The 22,275-nt window shown below is 35.6% G+C and overlaps 2 protein-coding genes and 1 pseudogene across 2 annotated transcripts; 2 read left to right on the forward strand and 1 right to left on the reverse strand.

Moving 5' to 3' along the window:
• Nucleotides 1–6,202: 6,202 nt before the first annotated feature.
• LOC117217083 (sodium/hydrogen exchanger 9B1-like) lies at nucleotides 6,203–11,913 on the forward strand. The gene is made up of 7 exons (XM_033464388.1): nucleotides 6,203–7,014; nucleotides 7,639–7,814; nucleotides 8,069–8,190; nucleotides 8,258–8,419; nucleotides 10,075–10,221; nucleotides 10,653–10,754; nucleotides 11,306–11,913. Exons 1-7 carry the CDS (start codon nucleotides 6,419–6,421, stop codon nucleotides 11,567–11,569), a joined length of 1,569 nt encoding a protein of 522 aa, XP_033320279.1. The 5' UTR covers nucleotides 6,203–6,418; the 3' UTR covers nucleotides 11,570–11,913.
• A 2,862-nt stretch (nucleotides 11,914–14,775) lies between these two features.
• Nucleotides 14,776–18,540, reverse strand: LOC117216904 (annotated as a pseudogene).
• Nucleotides 18,541–21,088: 2,548 nt separating this feature from the next.
• LOC117216903 (sperm-associated antigen 7 homolog) lies at nucleotides 21,089–22,256 on the forward strand. The gene is made up of 5 exons (XM_033464067.1): nucleotides 21,089–21,281; nucleotides 21,359–21,426; nucleotides 21,510–21,598; nucleotides 21,670–22,010; nucleotides 22,077–22,256. The coding sequence occupies exons 1-5, from the start codon at nucleotides 21,203–21,205 to the stop codon at nucleotides 22,220–22,222; spliced, it is 723 nt and encodes a 240-aa protein (XP_033319958.1). The 5' UTR covers nucleotides 21,089–21,202; the 3' UTR covers nucleotides 22,223–22,256.
• Nucleotides 22,257–22,275: the final 19 nt, after the last annotated feature.

A 22,275-nucleotide genomic window follows, 5' to 3' on the forward strand; every position in this document is an offset into this window, starting at 1 on the left:
CAGACCAGGGAAAACCGAATACGCCCGAACGCTAAACCGAGTATGTAGCGACCCGAAGAGAGGCGCTGCCTCTCTCGACTCCCGACGTCGTTCATCGAAGTTGCAGTGACGCTCAATTCGAATCGTTCTCTTTTTACTCTTTTATTCTTATTACAGTGTGTTATGAAAGAAGCGTCACCTTTTCGTTTTGTCGTCACCTTCTTTTCTTTGGTATTATGATAATCTTGTGTTATATATATATGCGTCACATGCAGCACTTTGAAATTTATTTAACACTGTAATGGAACACGGCTGTCATGATTGTATTGATCAAATTTGAAACCGATCTGAAAGCACAATATATTACATAGAAATACATATATCATAATTAATATACACGTTGGTAAATATTGGAACATCTAAGATGTGATAGCTAATTCAAGGAAATGATTGGTCAATCAAAACTTTGCATTCATATAAAGTGAACATTCAAGAATTTGCAAACATTATTTGTAGGAGTTACAAAAGGCATTATGAATTAACAATCGTATGTTGGTCATCATAGTCTCCAAATTTCATTGAAAAACGTTGAAGACAGTGAATGCAGCATGCAGAGAAATTCAATCAAAATTTGATTGGGAATTTGGAATCAAATAACACGAAATATAATAAACGAATTAATATATACGTGAACACTGCGATTGGCAATTGAACTAGCAATGATAATAGACGTGGAAGATGTAAATGAGAGAAATTTAATTTTATCCGATACAATAACGAGATTTTTATTGTCATCGTGTACATATACGAGAATATTTTATTCAGATAAAATCCGGAGCTTCTGTTTATCTTCATCTAATGTTTCAAGCCGAATAGTAATAATCTTCAAGTTTTTAATGATATCCAAATAATTTCTGAGCTTTATCTCAGTTTCCCTAAGTGTCCTAATACTTATGAAGGGAGTATATATGTATCTACAAAGATTAGGAAAGACAGATTATAAAATTATGAATTCACATGAATTTTATCTCCAAAAGAAGCTAGTTGAGGTATAGCTAAGCACGTTTATACCAAACTTGCATTTACTTGATTATACCAATATCAACGCAAGTACTTACTTTAGATTAAAGGTAAAGTTCAATCGAAAACGTTAACACCGATTGCTAATGAACATTACCGTTGCTTAGAAAGTATAAACTACGCTAACAATAAGAATTTTCACCCACGATATATAAATATACATATATATATATAAATTCACGATATATAAATTTCTGATAGCACATAAATCTGTATTATATGAAAACGACGGATACAGTTGATAGTCGAGCAGTTAATCAAACCTAGACTATCATCCGGTTGGACATAGTCCAACGTTTCCTCCATCTGCCTACGCTTGCACAGCGGTCCAAACGTGTTCCGTATAATCGAGTTTCGGCTGAATATGTTTTTTCTATACAACATATGTTCACGAAATGTGAAATCGCGCGATTTGCATACATTAAGTACGTAAGTAGTTACTACACCCTGCACCGAAGATGCACGTCTCAATAAGCTCGAAATGATCCATGCAGAGAATTCTAATCGCCATAACTCGACTGTCTGGTTTCGTGCAGGGTTCATCCCCTGTCGCCCTGTCCCTACTTTCCTCCCTTCTTTAGTTCCTCTTCTTCAAGGACTCATACGTGACTGCAACTTTGATACGTCAACAAAATTTTCCCTGTGTATGTTCCCGCATAGTCTAGACCAGGGGCGCGCAACTTAAACATTGCCTTTAACTCGTCTCGGTGCTGGAATCTTCACTCCAATGGAATTAGGAAAGGAAATTTCCCCGAGAAGATTGCACGAATAGGTGACTCGATAAAATGAAACCCGAACATGGGTGAAACACTTCGCAACGATTTTACTGTGCTTGTAGTGTGCGCTTAATCTGGGATAAGAGGACAACGAGAGAGGGATAGAGAAACTAACTATAAAGAAGAGAAACCATGTTTTTAGCGAAGAGAGGCGTGAGAAAACGTCGCAATGAGAATGAGGTAAAGGAGATGAGCTAAAGGTAAAGGAGAAGGAGCAAAGGTTGAAAGAAAGGGAGAGAGGACAAGGAGGCAAAACGAGACGTAGAAAACAGTTTTATGCGCAAATGTAGAGAGGAGCGGAGCGCGACGGATAAGAGAAAGACGAGTGCAAGAAAAGTCTTGAGTTACAATACAGCCACGTCACGCCGTGCCCGTAGACGTCGTTCGTGCTTCCCCTCCATGGTTTCGCGACTCTTCAACCCCTTTGCACAGCCTCTTGTTACACGGTTACCCTGCCCTTCCCTCTTTAAGGCTTCGTTTAGGATGGGGTTACCGGTCGTTACGGCCAGTTTCGAGGGTACTCTTTCCACGCGTACGACACGAAACACGGACCCGTGTACGCTAAGTAGGAGCATCAAAAGAAGAAAAGCCTCTTTCGCATGGTTCTCTGCTTTCTAACTTGGTCTCTTTCTTTGATTTCTGCTCTATTCCCTCCTCGTTATCCTCTCTTTTGTAGAGAGATTAAAATCGTCGCTAATAAACTAAGCGAATGCTCGTCGTCGTTGAGACGTAGTCGACGAGTGGAAAAGCATTAGCGAACGAACACCGACGGCGAAACGTTGGCGAGGATCGGTTCGAAAAAGTTGCAAACTTTTTCAAGGCGAGTTCAGATCGTTCGAAACAAAGACGAATCGGTTTATCTTTCTCTCTCGTTCTCTCTCTCTCTCTCTCTCTCTCTCTTCTCTGCATGTTTGAGAACACAGAGGCGCAGAGATCGAATCTTCGCGGACGTAAAATGTCAGGGAAGCATAGGTATGTCGTTAGCAAAATGAGAAACAATGTTCACCGAAGCACGTTGTACCGGTAACTAGTTGAAGCGCACAAAGAGGATCTTTCGTTAACGGACAGACAAAGGAAGAGAGGGATGGGATAGAGACGAACGGACAAACAGACGCGCGACGACGCACACTGATGTACAGCAAGGGATGGACGAGCAAATGGACGAACACGGAACGCGAGAGACGCGATATGTAAAGCGATACGAAGACTAGCAAGCGTCCCATGTATGTTCCACGAGATCGTGAAGCTACGTCCTTACTGAAGCAACAACGAGGAACTTCCTGTTGATATTTCACGTTTCCTGAAAATGTTGTCCTGATTGTTATTTAATGTTCCTTCATTTTTCTTCACATTTCTATGTAGTAACTCTATCCAGTGACAAAAGTTGCAGCTTATTGCCTATTTCCGTTTGGAGCGAACGAAAGCAAAGAAAAATAAAATAAAATAAAAATCTAATAGAAATGAAAAAATCATGGCAATACATGGCACTTCAATGTGTTTTTATTGCTAGGAATAAATATCAACTTCGGCAATGTCGGTGTGGACGCAATGTTTCTGCAATGTTGACTTGTTGGGTAGATACGTGTTTGGAACATGCAGCAACGGCAGGCAACAAAAAGTTGCTTGTTATTGCTTCAGTGAAGGTGCAGCTTAAGACTTTGTCTTAAGAATAATTATCACGACCGTCGATCTTCCTCACAAAAATCGGAGGAAAAAAAGGATTGACAAAAACGTGGAATCACACAACGACGATGAATGTATAATTAACGAAAAGTAGATGATCGTATAAAATAGTTTACCATTAGCGTGTCGATGTTTGCGCTCGGTCATTATTTGATGGCCGTCTCGCAATGCGAATACACGGTGAATCGAGTGGCGCGGCGCATTGCGACAGTTTGTCGAGAACTAGCTAGCTGATATATGTGTATATGTAAATCGTCCAGGAATAACGTACACAAATTTCTCTTTCCTTTCTGTTACGTTTACCATCGGTTTATATATTTAATACCTATCCTAACATTGCTGCCAATCTTACATGGGATTGTAGACTATAGAATGATACGACAAAAACTGTAATTTTTTAACAAAAGTATTCTCAGAAGAAAGATAGGCTTATACGACGGCCAATATCGGCAAATATAGATGGAAGAAATGAAAATTGATCTTTCTACATATAAATAAAAAGTTTTACAGTCCTAAGCCTCGATACAATATAAATAGATATGTAAATAAGGAAAATAAAAAAATATTTCCATTTTTCCATTACCCAAATTTACTTAACTTTTTCCAAATGCCCTAACACCTATGATAAAGAATATACATAGCATTGATATACAGAGAACTGTGTGCACACGTGCGTATCAAGAGTTGACGATTCAGCAGATATGTGGTATTGTAGGAACAAATATGGAAGCCAAGAAGCTCGGAATTCTTGGCCGTCGATAATCATCGATCGTTAAGTGTTATCGATCGTTGGTAGGTGGAATGTTTGCCGCGTTTGGTTAAATTTTCATGCGAGTCGAATTGGTGGAAGATCGAAAGAAGGGATAAAGTATGGAAAGGGTGAGAGACGAGGTGTGCCGTGCTGGTGCCATGCCGATGTCGGCGAAATCGCATCCGGGGTTAAAGGTGTTGGTGGTAGGCGCTGCTCGCGGTAACTCGATGGCAAACGCGCGTCGGTGTACGGAAAAGGATCAATGAGCAGGTTCAATAACCTGAAATCCACTTGACGTCCGACTACCTATTGGTACGAACGACTGCGTCGTTTCAACAACCAAAATAGATATTCATTTTCCAAGAGTGCTATTTTCCCAGCCAGACACAAATCCAATACCGGTGATTTAAGTGGTTAGCTCGGGTCAAAGACCTGGGGAAAATACATGCTCGAATGACTCGCGACTTTTCGCCGAAATCGTATTAAAAATTATCCAAACGATAATTAAAGCCGCTTTGATACGTATAACTGCGGACGAAAGACAGGGAAAGGAAGTAGTAGAAGCGAGGAAATGGGGGGTTCGTTCCGTTCGTTCTACCGTATTATAGCTGGAAACTATACGTATAGCTAGATCATAAAATCATCGGGGAGCTAAAGTTTATACATTTCGAGTGTTGAAATATAAACGGTGGCTCATGAAAGTATTTGAACATCTAATAAAGAATTTTTATGAATATATTGTGCACTTGTATGAAAAGTTTTGAAATGTCATTGGCGCTTTAATACGAATCGACTAACGTGACTATATTGGTAAAATTTAAAAAGCAATGTGAAAAAATGTATGTATGTACAAATTGCAAGATACATATTTCATATTTATAGAAGGCTTCTATAAACGTTCTACATGAATACTTTCGCGAGCAACTGTAATTAATTGAATACATTTTTGGATAAATAAAATTACCCTTACATAAGTTATTCTTTCAGAGCTGTGCGATGTCAACGAAAAGCTGTTTCTTGCGGCTTCTTTAAAAAATATGCGTTGTAATCTGTAACAATTACAAATTAATTCTTATTAATGCAACAATAAGGAGGTAGTTTCAACATTTAAAAATTGTATTTACTGGAAGATTACTAGGAATTTTATTACTACGAATTATAGTTATTACGAATTTATAGCATGTTTGTTAGTTTAGTTTTGATGGATATTGTGTTTGCTTTTATCGTAGTGAGTGATGAGGAAAGTTTCAGCGTCCACACGCGATAAGTTAAAATAATAAATAATTTGACACACAGTTACGTACATCATTGAATGTGTCTGCTGTACGAGCTTTTAAGGAAAAATTTCAGACGTGACGATTGCACAGTTGGCGGTATATTTTGGAAGGCAAAGGGAAGAAAAGGAAGATGGAACTTGTGTCGCAACTCAGGCGCGAACTCAGGTCGAGGTAAGTGGGACAAAAGGAAAGAGGAGGGAGGCCAAGTGGGACCGACCAACAGAAGCCGAGGAAGATTTTGCAAGAAAAGCCAAGAGAACGCGTCCTTCTTGCCGAACTAAACCGACGAAAAAAGGAAGCGCTGATGCAACTACCATTTTCCGTGAAAACCGATCGAATTTCATTGCGAGTCGACTTTTTGATTGGCAGAGTTTTCCTATACAATAGTTTACTGACTACAAATATTAGTGAATTTACAAATAATATATTAAAGGTTTTAAACTATTTTTTATCATTCTACAACAAGAGACCATTTTCCGGTAATTTAGGTAAACCAATAAAAACCAGCACACAATCGATCAAAATCAAATCACTTTTTTCTAACAAATACAGAGATAGCGCTGTATCCGAATATTAATGTAAGTAAACTGTATTGATACTAATAATAACTTAGAAAGCACAAATCGACTATGGTTATCGACACTCGATGCAAGCAAGTATCGATCAGTACCGTTCAAAGCGGAAGAAAACAATCGAAGAAAAGCTTAACCTCGATGTCACAGTGTCACGATTACTATACGTGGAAAGAATAATCAGTTCCTATATTAATCGACTGAATCAGGATTCGATCGACCGAAGCTAGAAAGATTGCGATAATATCAGTAAATTAAAGGACTAAAATTTGAAGAAAATAGAAACGAAGATTGTAAAAAATGGATAACGAGCTACAAGACGAATATGAGGATATCACGTTTTGTCATCGAATAACCATATTTCCTCCTCTGATACGCAACGCAATCGTAACGAAGCCTATTTCACAGTGTTTCGGATACAAATTTATCACCTGGGCAAAATTATTCCATTTAATGACTATCGTGTTTATAATGTGGATGGGTTGGGCGGTTTTATATTTTATATTGGGCGATACGATGTTACCGACAAACGACGGTTTTGGTTTATACATTCTCGCGTTATTCTCAGCCTGGCTCGGCTGGTGCTTGTCATCAATTCCTTACTTAAGGATTCCACCGGTGTTCGGCATGCTAGTCGCCGGTATAATAGTTCGCAATTCTGGACTTTACAATATTCACGAGGAACTCGGTGCAGTGACAACCTCTAAGATCAGAACATTTTGCCTAACCTTTATCATGATACGCGCTGGACTTCAGCTGTCAACTACCAGTCTGGGAAAACATACTATATTCATAATGATGCTGGCCATCGTTCCTTCCTCGATCGAAGTTCTCGTTCTCTCGATATGCTGCAGATACATTCTGTCGTATCACTGGGACTGGTCTTTTATGGCTGGGTGAGTGACCAGTCTAAAACAAGACAATATCTTTTTCTTTTTTGGCAGATACCTGGCAAAGCCATGTTTTACAAAATACGATATATTTATACATCGTTAATTTTCATATCCTATTTCTATTAAACAGAAAATGAACAATTAACCGTGTGTGTGTTTTGTTATGTATATAATAAAGACTCGCACATATAGCATCAATTTTCTGATGCTTATATTCAAAAGCGCAAAAGTTTATTAATACATACAAATATTGATGAACACGATCGATGTCAGTGTCAATGTATAGTGATGTGCGCATAGTAAGAATTGTATATGCATGTCACAACAGAGTAATTAAACAAAATCTTGTCCCAAATTAAATTAGTTCACTATGAATTTATAGCATGCTCGGATATGCAAAATGATTTTGAGTTGGTTTTTTTATTGGTTTACACAAATTACTGTAAAGTGGGACTGCATTCTCATTGCAGAAAATCTCCCTTAATTGAAATACAATATTACAAAGTATGTTATATTCTACCAAATACGGTTCTGCTAGGAATATGCCCTTTTTTCCTCTTCGCGCTCGTTTACTTTTAGATTACTGACTATTTTTCGTTTTTATTATCAACTTATATTGGTGCAAAGAACAATACTCGGCTGTATGTCGCCAGTGTTAATCATGAACTCTATCCTGGCTTTGGCTGAGCATGGTTATGGCGAAGACCATGGACTCGCTACGATTCTTTCCACTGCTGCCTGTATCGACGTCGTGCATGTTATCTCCCTGTTCACGATTTGCTACTCATTCGTCTTCGCCAACGGTACGATCGTATAATTTAAGAATTATCTTTGTAACATTCGAAGAAACGTTAGACTTTAAAGGATCCATATATTCAATTATGTATGATAATAACAATCATTAACTCGATATACGCAATGAAATTCTCTTCTTTTTTACGTACATACATTTTTCGCGTCTTTTGATCACCATCTTCATTAATTGTAACATTCACATCTGTTATTTAGGCGAATTTTCGTCTGCAATAAATGATCGATAATTATAATTGTTTTTCAGACGAGGATAGAAGCAAATGGTGGTATTACATATTATCCATCGGTATTCGCGATTCGATATTGGGCATTATGGCAGGAACTTTTCTGGGTATCTGCTTCGTATTTATCCCTCATCGTAGCCACGTGAGTATCCTTTCTTCCACTTTCCTTGCCCTCTCCCTGTTTCCTCTATCGGCGTTCAACGAATTAGAAAAACGCCAACTGGTATCGAATAATCTGCTTGGTGCTTGGCTCTTTGATGTGCACAACAGCAACTGCTAAAATGACCATCTCTGGTGGAGGATACCTCGCCAGTTTAGTCATGTCGTTCGTCAGCATGGTTGGTTGGAGAATTTTGACCGTTTCTTTTGACGTAAGTGTTCCGTCTTTTTTTCATTACACTCGTCTCCTCATAGATCATAAGTAGAGTAAGATAAGTATTTAGTTTCTTCGATGAAACATGCACGAACCAAAAATTGTAGTTATTCTTGAAATTTTTGTGAGAAATGTCATTAACAAAAAAGTAATTTTCATTTAAACAGAAGACAGTGATCGCTAAATCCTCGACCAAACTCTTCAAAAAACTAAATGATTAAGAAAAGATGATTTTTAAACATTCTGGTTACAAATAAACGTGATAAAGGATCAAAATGTTTTTTGTTACCGATAACCATCATCGATGACAGAACTTTTTTCTTGTTACGTCCTGCGATCCAACTACATGTTCTCGTCCATCCTTCGCACAAGATGATCGGCAGCTGTGTAAACAAACTCGCAATAATCCCAAGGAACCGTTAATTGCCATCATACGATTTCGCATATTTTCCTTTACTGTAGAGACTCTTAACTGCCACAATACGTCCTTCAAGTCGAAACGTTCCGTGGGGCTATTGCTCATTGCGGTAAAACATGGGATAAGCGAGTTTTCTCATGTACGATGTTCGAAGGCCATTTCTACCGCGAGCGGCGTTGGTGGGGGGTGGTCAGCACCCATCACTAATTTTCCTTCTAGACATCACTGTCAAAGAAAATCACTTGCTATTAACTCTTCGATCAGAAGACACATCGCTGAAAACACTTCGACGTCTCTCGCACGCACCATTCGCAGACACTTATATTCTTCAAAAGTTGTTGGAAATAGAAGTTATATTTAAACCGTTAACTCAGTGTTACTATCATTCAAACCAGCCCTATTATCTTAACCAAAATAGGGGATCGACTGATTTGTGACGTCGATTATCGCATCAAGACGACAATTTACGACTCTCTTTAACGCGTTATACTGTGAACGGAGATGCTCCCCGTGAAACGGTCGAACATTTCTGGTTACCAATAACCATTCTTGGTGATGAAATTTTTCTTTGGTTATTTTCAGTCATCGTTAATTTTGATTTTAACATTACTCTAATAATGATCAGTACTATCTAGACTTAGACGAAAGTCACTTCTATTCGTTTGTTATACAAGGGGAGAGACATTTAAATCGGAACATCTAAATATATTTTATTAATAGTCGTGTGGAAAAACTCTAAAGGTCAAGAAAGTTGTACTATTTATATGGTAGATGAAATTTCTTTTAGATATATTTATATAGATTAATAGATCTATTTCGACACTCTCTATAAGAAGGTATTAACCTGTAGTAGTTATTGGTAACAAAAGAAAATGTACTGTCAAAAATTCCGTCGTGAAAAATGTTTATCAATAAGCAAAAAAGAATTCTGTCACGAATAATGTTTATCGACGATAATAACAACATTTCTCTCGTACATAATAATTATAGGCAAACAATTCTCTTATCTATAATGAGTTATCGGTAACCAAAGGAAAATTTTTCATCGATAACGGTTATCGATAACTGAAAACATTTTGATGATCTATAACAGTTATTCGTAATTAAAATCAGTTAAACTAATCTACTAATTCTTATACTGTAACTTTTAATCATATTGGTTATAAATAAAAATTAGTAAATATGGACGTAGACTTTGTGACTGATCGTATGAAAACACGTTCGTATGAATTTAGACGACGTCCTTTCGACGAGTGACGCATACACTTTGGCAGCTGGTTCAACCGATTTTGGTCGGAGTCATTGGTGCTGACATTGAATTCGTGAATTGGTCTGTATCCAGATTCGGGCTCTATATATCATGTATTCTAATCGGATTGATGGTAAATTTTTAATTAAATATGTTAAAACTTTATTTTCTTGAAAATGAGACCTTGAATGCAAAAATTTTATTCCACGTTATTTTACACATCTTTGCGTGTTCATAGAATAATCAATCACCTAGTAGTCGATAGCTAGCCAAATTCACATACAAAACGAATTTCCAAAGTCGATTTTCTCAAAAACAAAACCTCTAATGGAAACAATTTATCTGACATTTTCGATTTGTTGTTTTCATGTAGAATCACTCCCCTTCTCTGTTATATCGTCAATACTGAAAAATATCCTGTATACATACATGAAAGTTTTCTACGATAAATGTTGAAATATTTTCGAGAATCACTGTATATGTATTACCAAAAATTGCAAATTAATCTCAACTCGTTTCTTTCTTTGTTATATACGTCTCCTTCGTTATACACGACGAACACAGGGAAGAAGTTGCGCCACCTATTTGGCGACCTGGCGTACTCCATTGACGTGGAAAGAACGATTGTTCGTAGTGGTTTGTTGGTTACCGAAGGGTACCATACAGGTATGCCATGAAGAATACATGTAGTAAGAGAAAATTATGCAGCCCTGGCTATGCTAGTTCTTTCGTTATAACTTTAGTTAGAGCCGTTAAAACAGTTTCTGTTTATATGTCTATAATATTTAGTTTATATATTTCGTAATATTATTATTATTATTGGCAGCAGCGATTATAGCGTAGGAAAAAGCTACTTACTCTCTTATTGTTAGAATTGACTTTGGCAACATATTTCAAGGTCATCGAAATCGATGAGGTGTGTCCCTATTTTAAACATTTAAACATATCGGATATTTTTTAGATTAGCCAAATAACATTGAATTAACAAATAATCAGTGAATTAAACTAATAATCGAATTAATAAACCAATGATCGATTTTCCAAACAATAAGAGACAACGATTCAATAGTTACAAGCAGGTAGCCTTACGAAATAAAAAAGTACTATATATATACATATACATATAGAATCTCCTTGACTTCGCTTATACTTTGAGGTTAGGTGTGTGTAATCTGGATTGCGCGAAAGCGAGATTCATCGATTCCTTGAATTTTAAGGCAGCTTTGGGACCGATGGCGTACGAACACTTGCGGAACGGAGAGGAATCTGAGGAACTCCAAATGGCTATGGACATCGTGAAAGTATCCGTGGTTACCATTTTATGTCTATCGCCGATCGGAGCCAGTTTGATTAGCTATACGGGGCCAATTCTCCTTGTTCAAACTACCGCCGAGCAACGTCAAAGAGATCGCGAGTTGAGCTATTTGCGAATCCTCTCCTTTCTACCCATGTCAGAACAGATCCATCAACAGAACCCCTGATGCTCTGAAGTCCTCATCTTCTGCATACTAGAACCGATCGATCGCTCTCGCTTAGACGTTCTCAAGCTTGACGACTAACCGATCGACTAACCGAGTGCTCTTGATATCATCTTCGTGGGAAATCATCGGCGCTTACCGCAGACAACGAGTTTACCCAGTTTATTGAGTTTACCACGCGCTACAGTTTTCACAGGCAAACGCATCACCTCCATTTGATGTTATCCTTTTTAATTTACCATCTTCTCTTTTGTACTTGTATAGGAGGATGGTCTGCTGTAAATTTGTTATTCTTTTCATTATTATTCAGTCGATTTTAGTAAAATAAACATTTTATTTTATCAAATTTTATAGTTATATCGTTATAAATTGGTGATTATAAATTCTTAATAATTATAAATTCTTTCTTTAAGAAAACTAAAGAGTAGAAAGGCGCTGAGGAATTGGAGTTTACTTTTTTTCGAAATTTTTCTATTCGATTTTTCTATCACTCGAACTCATGTGTTCTTAATTATTTCTGCTATTGTGGTTTGATTTATTTAAGCTTTTTCCGAGTATATTTTATGGAACAATTTACAATAAATAATTCCATTATATAATATACAATCGTTTGTCAAGAGATTGTTGTTACATTTGCAACGGTATTCTGCTGTAATCAATACAAAGATATCAATTTATTTTTAGTATTTAATTAAACTTTCAAATAATTTCTGATTTAAAAAAGTAACATATCGCAGATAATTGTATTTAATTGAATGCAAATCATTAAATAACAACGATGGAACAGCTACTCGATAATCAATTAAAATAAATTGTTAGTATTTAGAGTTGAATCAAAATTACCTTCAAACACTATAGAAATACATAATAATGATATCCAATACTTCAATTATAATCGTAAATTGTTAGTTAATAAATTAAACAATAGTTGGACTACTATCTTATAATGTTATAATATAAAATATGTAATAATAATGATCAATAATACTTTAACAAATTTCAAATTCTTAGCTAACTAATTAATAATACATACAATACTATCATACAACTACCTAAATACTTAAATCATTAAAAGTATAATTGTTAGTAAAATTAATTTAAAACTACTATTTTATTATGTTAAAGTACGTAGAAATAATATCAAATACATATTCTGAAAGATCTCAAATAAGAAGTAATAGGTAATTAAGATATAAATTTATTATCTTATAACTATCCGAATAAAAAACATACAACATAGAAGTAATAATTAGTGAGACTAAACATTTTCAATAAATATTTATTGCAAAACATTAAGTACACGAAGCTGCATTAATTAAAATACATTTGAAAATACCTTAATTTTCACAGAGCCATCAAAAATACATCCACTACCAGCGAAGATTCGCGGCAGACTGAGCAAACTAATCTTCCGGTCGCCTGGCACTTCCGTTGCACCATTAAGATTCCCTTCTCAGCCACGAATTATTCTTTTAATATTCCTGGCTCTCAAATGATATATGATTTATAAACATTTGGCGCTCATTTACGATACAGATTTTTCCTAATTCTGCGCATAGTTTGCTCACATGACTACTACAAGTACCATTTAATTTAAGTATACATATATTATAGGTATATGTATAATAAAATTCCGGAACTTCATATTGACTTGTTCTTCGTGTTGAAGTATAGTAAATAAGTAGTATCGTTTTAATTTCAGCCCATAAAGAGATTTCTAGATTAGGAAGTTACTATTCTGATGTTATTCAACACAGAAAACCTAACCTAAACTATGATGTGCAATTCATTCTTCGTGTTAAAACAATAAGTTGATCGCTGATGTTTATGGAAATGCGCATTTTTTTGAGTATAACTAAATAAATAAAACTTAAATAGAAACTAATTTCTTCATTTCAACCACAAAATAGGACGAATACTTTACTGTCGATATTTTGTACATGTTTGCATATTATGTACATTTGTGTACCCTTAACTGATAAAGTCAGTTAAATCATAAATGCATAAGCTAATCACAAATGTATGCTGCTTTCCTAAATGCTTATTTAGTATTTTCGACAGAGAAACAAAAAGAGAACTTAATCGTGTTTTTTTACTGTTGAAAATCTGGTCAATTGATGAACAATGCATGTACATATGTATGTATATATGTAGGCCTGTGATGGGCATACAAACATTGTACATAATTATCTAGCGGTGAAATAGTGATAGTAACTAAGTATTATATAGTCGATGAAAAATACTAATTTCTTGATTTTGTAAACATTTATTTTATCTGAAAAGAACTTAAAGTTTGAAATTTCAGAAATGCCTTACCTTCGTCATTTAATCAATAAAAGGAATTTACTGAATAAAATTTCTAAAGAAATACAGTAACAAGATTTTTTATATCAACATGCTTTATTGCACAGATACACTTTTCTGTCCATATCAATTACATATATGTCGGAGATGAAAGAACACCGGAGCCTTTGGAATTTTGGATAATCCCGCAACATTGTAATCTAGAGTCTACTATAGCTGTAATTAAACAATTGTAGTTATTCAATCCGATTGTAATTGTTCGCGAGTTGTGATAATGAGCTTGGACTCGAGGCGACAGCCAGTCGCCGAACGTAGCCGCGGTCACGGGATGAACGCTTTGTCTAACAAAGGTATCGAGTAATTCTATAGCTCTCCTTAAAAGAAATATTTGTGGCGGCACGCGACAGTAAACATTCCAACGGTTTCTGTCCCGTGGCTCGCCACACGCAGACCCTATTCTTCGAGTAAGATGATTGCCAGATATCGATGCGTCTCCGCAGTACATGTTCGGCTAGCCCGAGGGCCCGTTATAAATCTTAAGGTTTAGTTAACTAAAGTCCTTCAAACAGACAAACAGTCTTTGTCCCAACTACGGGAAGATAGGAGAGACCTATTTTTCAACGAACGGCGTCTCCCACTAGCAACTTTCCCTCGAGGGCGGCTAGCATCTTTTTCTAACCACCGATATGGAGATTGACCAATTAGCAGCAACGCCCTCTGAATTCCCTCACCTTCTGAACGAAGGGTATCCTCGACGAATCCGATGATCTCGTGTCCTCAGACACACCCCATCATAGTTTTCCTCTGCAGCATCATCGCGACGGAGAATCATTCTCTCGTGAGGTCGTATTAGCGAGTTACTTAGTGTCTGTACGCTCGGTGGATATACCACGTTTTCGCAAAGAGTCCGACTTAGATTTTTGTGAGCACGTACATCTATCATCCCGTTGACCGCGGATTCGTTATTGAACCTAAGACCAACATCACTAGTATCGCGAGTGTCCAACCGCCGCGGTTGATTTTCGAGTCGGTAGTATCCATACTCGTATTAACAGATCGTACCTTCGTTATAACACGACGATGGCCGATTCCAATGAAGATTCATCGAGCGCCCACAACCTTATTCCTGACCCTTCTCCGACATATAAATACATCTATATACACTTCTCCTTCCATATCAATCACATATAGATATATTTATATTATTCCAACCTTATTAGCAACATTAACTGCATCATAATCACGAGTTAAGCGTATATATGCTTTCTTTTTACCATCTGGCCTAATTAACCCTTTGCCTGCGAAGAGCGCTTATAGGCGTTTAGCCATAGTTACTGCCTCTGAGTGAATAGCGCCTATAGACGCTTAGCCATAGTCGCTGCCTGTAAGCGAACAGCGCCTATAGGTGCTTAGCCAGAGACGTCTTCTCCGAGCGAACAGCGCCTTTAGGCGCTGCGTTCATTTATTATCAACAACTTCCCAATAATGCACATTCAATCGTTTTCTTCCGACACACTGGCAGCATACGTATCTTATTCAGAGTTTTTTTCACAAAAATCAAATATAATATCCATAAATTGTGCCTCCATCATAGACAAATTGATGAATATGGCCTGCGATGATATGGAACTGTCAGCAGATTCTGACAATTCTGAAATTTTTGGAGAAATTGGATACACAGGTAAAAATAAAAATACATATCACAAAAGACGCCTACTGTCAAGTAGCTCGGAATCTAATTCCGGAATTAATCCACGTCAATTTCTTTGGAATGCACAAAATTTGATTCCAAAAGTTTTTAATTTTGATGAAAATCTACCCGGAATTAAAGCAAATATTGATGATAAATCGTCAATATTAGAAATCTTTCAACTTTTCTTTTCCAAAAATATGCTTGAACATATTGTGGAAAAAACTAACAATTATTATACCACGAAAACTTCACACAGTAAGTGCTCACGATTGATTGCATGGAAAAATACAACAGTAAGCGAAATGTATCGATTTTTTGCTCTGTCGATGTTAATCTCAAGAGTAAGGAAATTATCAATAGATGAATATTGGTCAACCGACGAATTGCTACGAACAGAACATTTTCCAAGAATCATGAAAAAAGAAAGATATATATCTCTCTTACAAATGCTGTACTTTCACGATAACAGTGAGACAACAAATCAAGATGCGCTAATAAAGATACGGAGCATCATTGATAGACTGCGAAATTCCTTTTCACGATCATTTTACCCATATCAGCATTTATGCATCGACGAAAGTTTGCTGCTTTTCAAAGGGCGATGTTTTTCCAAGCATTTTATTCCTTTAAAACGAAGAAAATTTGAGATTAAGTCGTTTGTTGTTTATGACTGTCATACCGGATATATTGAAGATTTTATTGTCTATTGTGAAGCACGTAAAAATATAACTAACAATAATCATTTAGCAGAAATTGGCAAATCAGGGAATATTGTCATGACGCTGATGGAACCGTATCTGAATAAAGGTCATGTTTTGATCACCGATAGCTGGTACTCAAGCCCAGCTTTATTTTCCCTACTATACCAAAATAAGACAAATGCATTTGGAACAGTAAGGAAAACCAGACGTGGAATGCCTAATATATCTAATAAATTATGTAAAGGCGAAGTTGCGTTTCAGTCTACGGATAAACTGTTAGCACTAAAATGGATGGACAAAAGAGAAGTACTGGTATTATCAAGCTGTCATTCTGCTGAGTATGTAGGAACAAAGAAAAGAGATGTTAAAACGGGAGCACCAATACTGAAACCAAGTGTCATAGTAGACTATAATCGCATTATGGGAGCAGTTGATAAAACTGATATGATTCTAAATTCCATTAATATCGTTGAGAAAACTCTGAAATGGTATAAGAAATTCTTTTTCCACATGCTTGACCTTTCGATCTATAATACTTACATACTCTATAAAATTACGTCCAAAAAGAATATAACATTTGCGAAGTTTTATTTATGCCTGATTCAAGAAATTCTACTAAAATATCCAAATGAAAATATATGTAGCAATAAGTCTGGAGGCCAAACTGCATCCAAAGATAACCTCTTACGACTGGTTTCAAGACACTTTCCATCAAAATACACCAATCCAACAGGAACGCGGCAGAACGGTCGGCGGAAATGTGTGGTTTGTAGCAAACACAAAATGCGAGCCGAAACACGATTCCAATGTAAAGACTGTAACGTTGGATTATGCATTGAACCCTGTTTTGAACTATATCATACGAAAAAAGATTATTAAAGATTATTAAAATTATTATTATTATTAATATTATCGTTTGCCTCAAGGAAAAGCCCAGCAAAATCGGCTCCGCGCTTCATGTTAAGAACAACTCGCACATCATGCCACTAGCGCGGCCTATCTCCCACTGTCACACTGGCTGCCCAGAGTGCAATTCGTTTCTGAGCGCTCCGCAGCCAAAAGGTTAAAGTATTAACTTTAGCCACATTAACGTAGTACAGTTTCTTAATGGAAGCTTTGATATGATATTTATTCACAGGAGTATGTGCAATAAAAACTTATGTGTTGTTGTCTTCAATCTTTTTCATGGCAGCTTCAGTGGTCAGTGGAAATTTTATGGTATTAAATGCATCCAAACTGAAATAAATATAATCATTTTGGATATTTTTTACCTACAATTAATTTTATATGATTAATGTATATTATAGAATATGAAAAATTAAATTTATATAAATAAGTAGATACATAAAAATAACACCAATATTTAATGCTTACTGGTTTCTATTTGGGACAGATTTTCTCGCATATTTGGAGTTTCTTGGTGGCTTAAATGTTTTTGGCCAATAGAAATATACAGATGCCCTTACTTTCCTTGCTCTTGATCCATGAACACCTTTCAATATCTGTAAATAAATGCAGATTCAGATAAATCATATTATATGTGTGAACCAAAATTTTTTTGTTAAAATTATGTATATTGACCGTTTTCTGGACTTTAAATGCCTTCTGAAGTGGCACAGCTGATTTTCCACCTTCCTGTATCTTTTCACAGATTGAACATTTTCTTAAATTTTGCAAGTATAGGTTTCACTGCAGGCAAAGTTCATAGCACTTGTTGATTTAGCAGCTGCTGCTTTCTTTGCAGTGGTGGATGTTTTCACAGCTGGCTTTGTGACTTAAATCTAGATGCTGCATTAATTGACTTCTACCCATTATCAATTTTCTTTTCTATCTTATTCTCAGCCGGTTTACTGGCTGAAAAAAACATAATAAATGATCAAAATATTATACATACTATCTAGATTTTATATTAGCAAAATATTTGTAACACCAAGTTCTTAATTATGCATAATTTCTAATTTATACAAAGCATATACAAAACCTTGATCAAAAATGATCTTGTTAAGTAATCTTTCGAGATGTAGGAAAGTAATATAACCATATTCATATCGATAGTTTTTTTAACAGAGATAAAACGGGCAACAAACCACATGGTTAAGGTTAAAACTGAACGTGTGTTGAATTAAACTTCTTACATCACTAATTTTATAAATTTATATTAGTCATGCTTTACAGGTTTGAAAAACATTTTTCAAATTTTTCAACTAAAATTTTACGAGTTATTAATAATTTTTTAATATACCTAACTTGTCCGTGCGCTTCGGTTTAGGAGCCATTATACTAAATAGAGGGAGAATCTTAACCCAAAACAGACGATGTGAAGGATCAGTGACTTTATGCAAGCGGTTAACTCATTGTAATATTTGGTAATATCTAGTGATATTAAAGAGTTACGTTAATATAATCTTGCTTTTTCAATGAATTAAATTTATTCAGATGTAATTTTACACCTGTTTGGGGGAACTGTAAAAAGATCGAAATTTCTTTACAAAATACGTTAATCAAATATGTACACATACATCTCTAGTGCAAGAAGGTACAGAGAAAAAATAGCAACGCACCCAAACCGGCTGGCAGCGGAAACGATCAACACATCAAGCATAAAAAGAAGATTAAAAAGGAAACACCCAACAGATCTCACAAAGGACATAACCTAACAAACACGATGATGGTACCCCGCTGGGGGTAGCCACCCACATGTTATATTAGTATACCGCTATAATATTTTACCAAATGTCCTACTGGACAAATTGTAAAATTTAAATAAATGAATAATAAAAAAAAAAACATACATCTCTATTAATTTTATGATGGCCACATCTTATCGCACATTGCAAATACATACATATTGTTACTAATTACAATCTTTGCTACAGCTGCACGCAACCTAAATATAGGAAATCCTAAATTCTACATTGTTATATGAGAAACTTTTCACAATAAAGCTACATTATTTCAAGGATCATATTATTGCAAATGTTATTGCAAAGGTTTTTTCAAGGTCATCGTCATTTTTTCAAATGAAATCATATAGTTTTTTTTTTTATATTCTTGTACATCATGAAAAAATAAATTTAACGATCTTAATAATCATACCGTTCCCCTCGCTTAATTTTGATATATTTGATCTGAAATGTATAAGTATATGTCGGAGATGAAAGGACACCGGAGCCTTCCCTCTGGAACCTCGGAAAACCCCATAAACTTGTAATTAAAGTTTACAGTTATAATTAAACAATTTGTCGTCATTCTACCCAATTGTACCTGTTTGCTAACTGCGATAATAAAACTTGGGCTCAAGGCGACCATCCGTCGCCGAACGTAGCCGCGGTCAACGGGACGGGCGCTTCGCCTAACAAAGGTGCGGAGTTATAGTATGACCCTCATTAAAGGAAATACCCATAGAGGTACTTGACAGTAAAACCTGCGTTTTTCTGGTAATTAAGATTTTCCAAACGGACAGGCAACCTTTGTCCCAAATTGACCAATTGACGAATCCGATGACCTCGTGTCCTTAGACACACCCCATGATAGTTTTCCTCTGTGGCATCATTGGAACGAAAATTCATTCTTTCTGGAGATCTCATCGACGAAGGGACTAGCGCCTTACGATCCGTGAGTAGTACACGTTTGAGTTAGAGCAAGTATATCTCTCATCCCGTTGACTGTGAATTCGTTACCGGACCTAAGACCAACGTCATTAGCATTGCAAGTGCTCCACCACAGCCGTTGATTGTCGCGTCGGGAGTGTTCGTTCACGTAGTACCAACCGAGTCTTCGCTATAACGCAACGATAGTCCTGACCCTTCTCCGACATATATATATGTAATATTTAATCGTATTCAATCGACAGGTGGCAAAAAGAAATAATTCAAATTCCTCAACTTCTAGGTAGAATCTTTTAACTTTCGAAGGTTCAAATGAAAACGCAAGAAATTAATTAAGATTAGTTTTATAAAGATATTTTTCCCGTTTCTTAATTATAAGCAAGTTTTAAAAATCGTCCAATGCACAGACAACGAAACATTATAGCCACTTAGCGGTGAAACAGTAGAATTAATCTCCTTATGGGAAAATTAAAAAATGAAATTTCTCGGTTTATAAGATGAATTTTGAACTATTTAGGAATTAAATTAAAGCCATAACTCTTAGGAATCATCTCTGTATAATGCTATTCTGATTTTTATCGTAATTAATTAATTATATGCAATTAGTGTAAAGTGTCCTATCTTAAACACGATAGTGCCTTCTATCAGTCAGAAATTTTACTTTTTGGTAGTACCACTGACTTCCCGCTATTCATCTCGGTAAGTTACTGACTGGTACTCATCTCTGATATTACATATATATATTTCACATGCAAATATCTTGAGATTAAATAATGTGACCGATATAGTTATTAAGATCGCTAAATTTCTTTTTTTGATAGACAAGTAAGTAAATGATAGTTCGAGTAAAGTAAAGTTCGAAAAATAAGTAAATGATTCTATTTAAAAAAATATTGAGATCTTGTAAAAGAAAAAAAAGAAGTGGGCACGAAGAAACATGATCTCCACCATTGCAATAATATAGTCCTAGAGATAGTGTAACTTTGTGTTGAGAAATTTTTTTGTACAACATTAGATAAGGCAGATATTTAGGTGATCCGATTTAGCTGGGCCACCTTGTATTTAATGGATTTTTTTGGATTATTTGTATTTAATAAAAAATTCATTAAATGATTCGCAACTATCTTATATTTATTCTTTCTTATCAGGCCAATAGATCAGCATATTTCTATGAAATCAATTGTCATTGGTTGAAATATCGTGGATTTGCGATATATCGTTGCGTCGTCGTGCATTTGACAAAGTTACGCACGATAACAAAGAATATACACATCCCGAAATTCTCTTCTCTCGTACGTGCAAGCTTGTCGAGTTTATTGTAAATAAGATCATGGATTTGCTGGGATCTATCTTAAACTCAATGGATAAACCTCCTTCGATCAGTGATAAACAAAAAGCGTTAATGAAAAGTTAGTTAAAAGTTAACCTATGTTATAAGTGTCCAAGCAATTAACTCAATATTTATAAAATAACTTTTACTATGTAGAGCAAAAAGAGGAGTATCAGAAGCGTCAAAAAGCAGAAGCTGAAAGATTAAAGCTTTTTCGTGAGAAGGTATAATTTTCCATCAATATCCTGATTGTTTTATTAAATAAGGTTATTACGCGTGCAGTATCGTTTCTTTTATGTTGGTTCAGGTAGAAGGAAAAATTAATAAATTTCTTCAAGATGACGATGCAAAGGAATACAAATTTCCCCCAATGGATCAAATCTATAGGAGTATAATGTATATAAAAGAAAGATAATTATTCAAATTATTAATAAAATAATATCTTAATACCTTTTATCATATTCTAGACATGACGTTGCTGAAGTGGCAAACATATGGGCATATTCATTTGGTGAAGAAGGTGTTGATCGTCATATTGTTATTTTTAAGAGGGAATACGCACCATCTGAAGATCATTTAAACGCATTACGTAGAGGAGAAGAATGGAATGAAGAAATAGCAAAGAGATTAGCGGAGGAGAGAGAAAGACGAGCCAAAGAAGAGCAAGAAGCTGCTGCTAAACCTAGAAAACGAAAAGACAATTTTGTACCAAATAGTTATTACAAGGATAAGTATCAACATTTAATTGGAAAGGAAGCTGCATTAGAAGCAGCTAGAAAAACAGAAGCTAATAGTAGTTATGGCTGTGGTAGGTAAACATTCATTGTACGTCTACTCAAACATGTTTTCTCGTTAATTTGAATGTTTATTTCAGTTCCTAGTGAAAATAAGAAAGATCAAAGAAGTATAGAGCAAACATTAGCAGACATTCGAGCTAAGAAAAGAAAACTGGAAATGACTGTTAAGGAGCCAGAGAATGTAGATAAAAATATAGATAAAAATCCAAATGGAACCGTATAATATATTTAATATTCGTTTAATTTCTGACCTGTAAATATTTTATATTGTGTGAT

This window comes from Bombus bifarius, unplaced genomic scaffold (genome assembly GCF_011952205.1).
Source record: "Bombus bifarius isolate JDL3187 unplaced genomic scaffold, Bbif_JDL3187 scf7180000007974, whole genome shotgun sequence".
NCBI lineage: Eukaryota > Metazoa > Arthropoda > Insecta > Hymenoptera > Apidae > Bombus > Bombus bifarius.

Excerpts from the sequence above, each read along its gene's own strand:
- LOC117217083 (XM_033464388.1), top strand. The coding sequence starts at position 6,419 with ATGGATAACGAGCTACAAGACGAATATGAGGATATCACGTTTTGTCAT. Across the intron at positions 8,191-8,257 it reads TTATCCCTCATCGTAGCCAC|AAAAACGCCAACTGGTATCG; the intron begins GTGAGTATCCTT and ends TCAACGAATTAG. Across the intron at positions 8,420-10,074 it reads TTTTGACCGTTTCTTTTGAC|ACGACGTCCTTTCGACGAGT; the intron begins GTAAGTGTTCCG and ends GTATGAATTTAG.
- LOC117216903 (XM_033464067.1), top strand. The coding sequence starts at position 21,203 with ATGGATTTGCTGGGATCTATCTTAAACTCAATGGATAAACCTCCTTCG. Across the intron at positions 21,599-21,669 it reads CAAATCTATAGGAGTATAAT|ACATGACGTTGCTGAAGTGG; the intron begins GTATATAAAAGA and ends ATCATATTCTAG. Across the intron at positions 22,011-22,076 it reads TAATAGTAGTTATGGCTGTG|TTCCTAGTGAAAATAAGAAA; the intron begins GTAGGTAAACAT and ends TGTTTATTTCAG.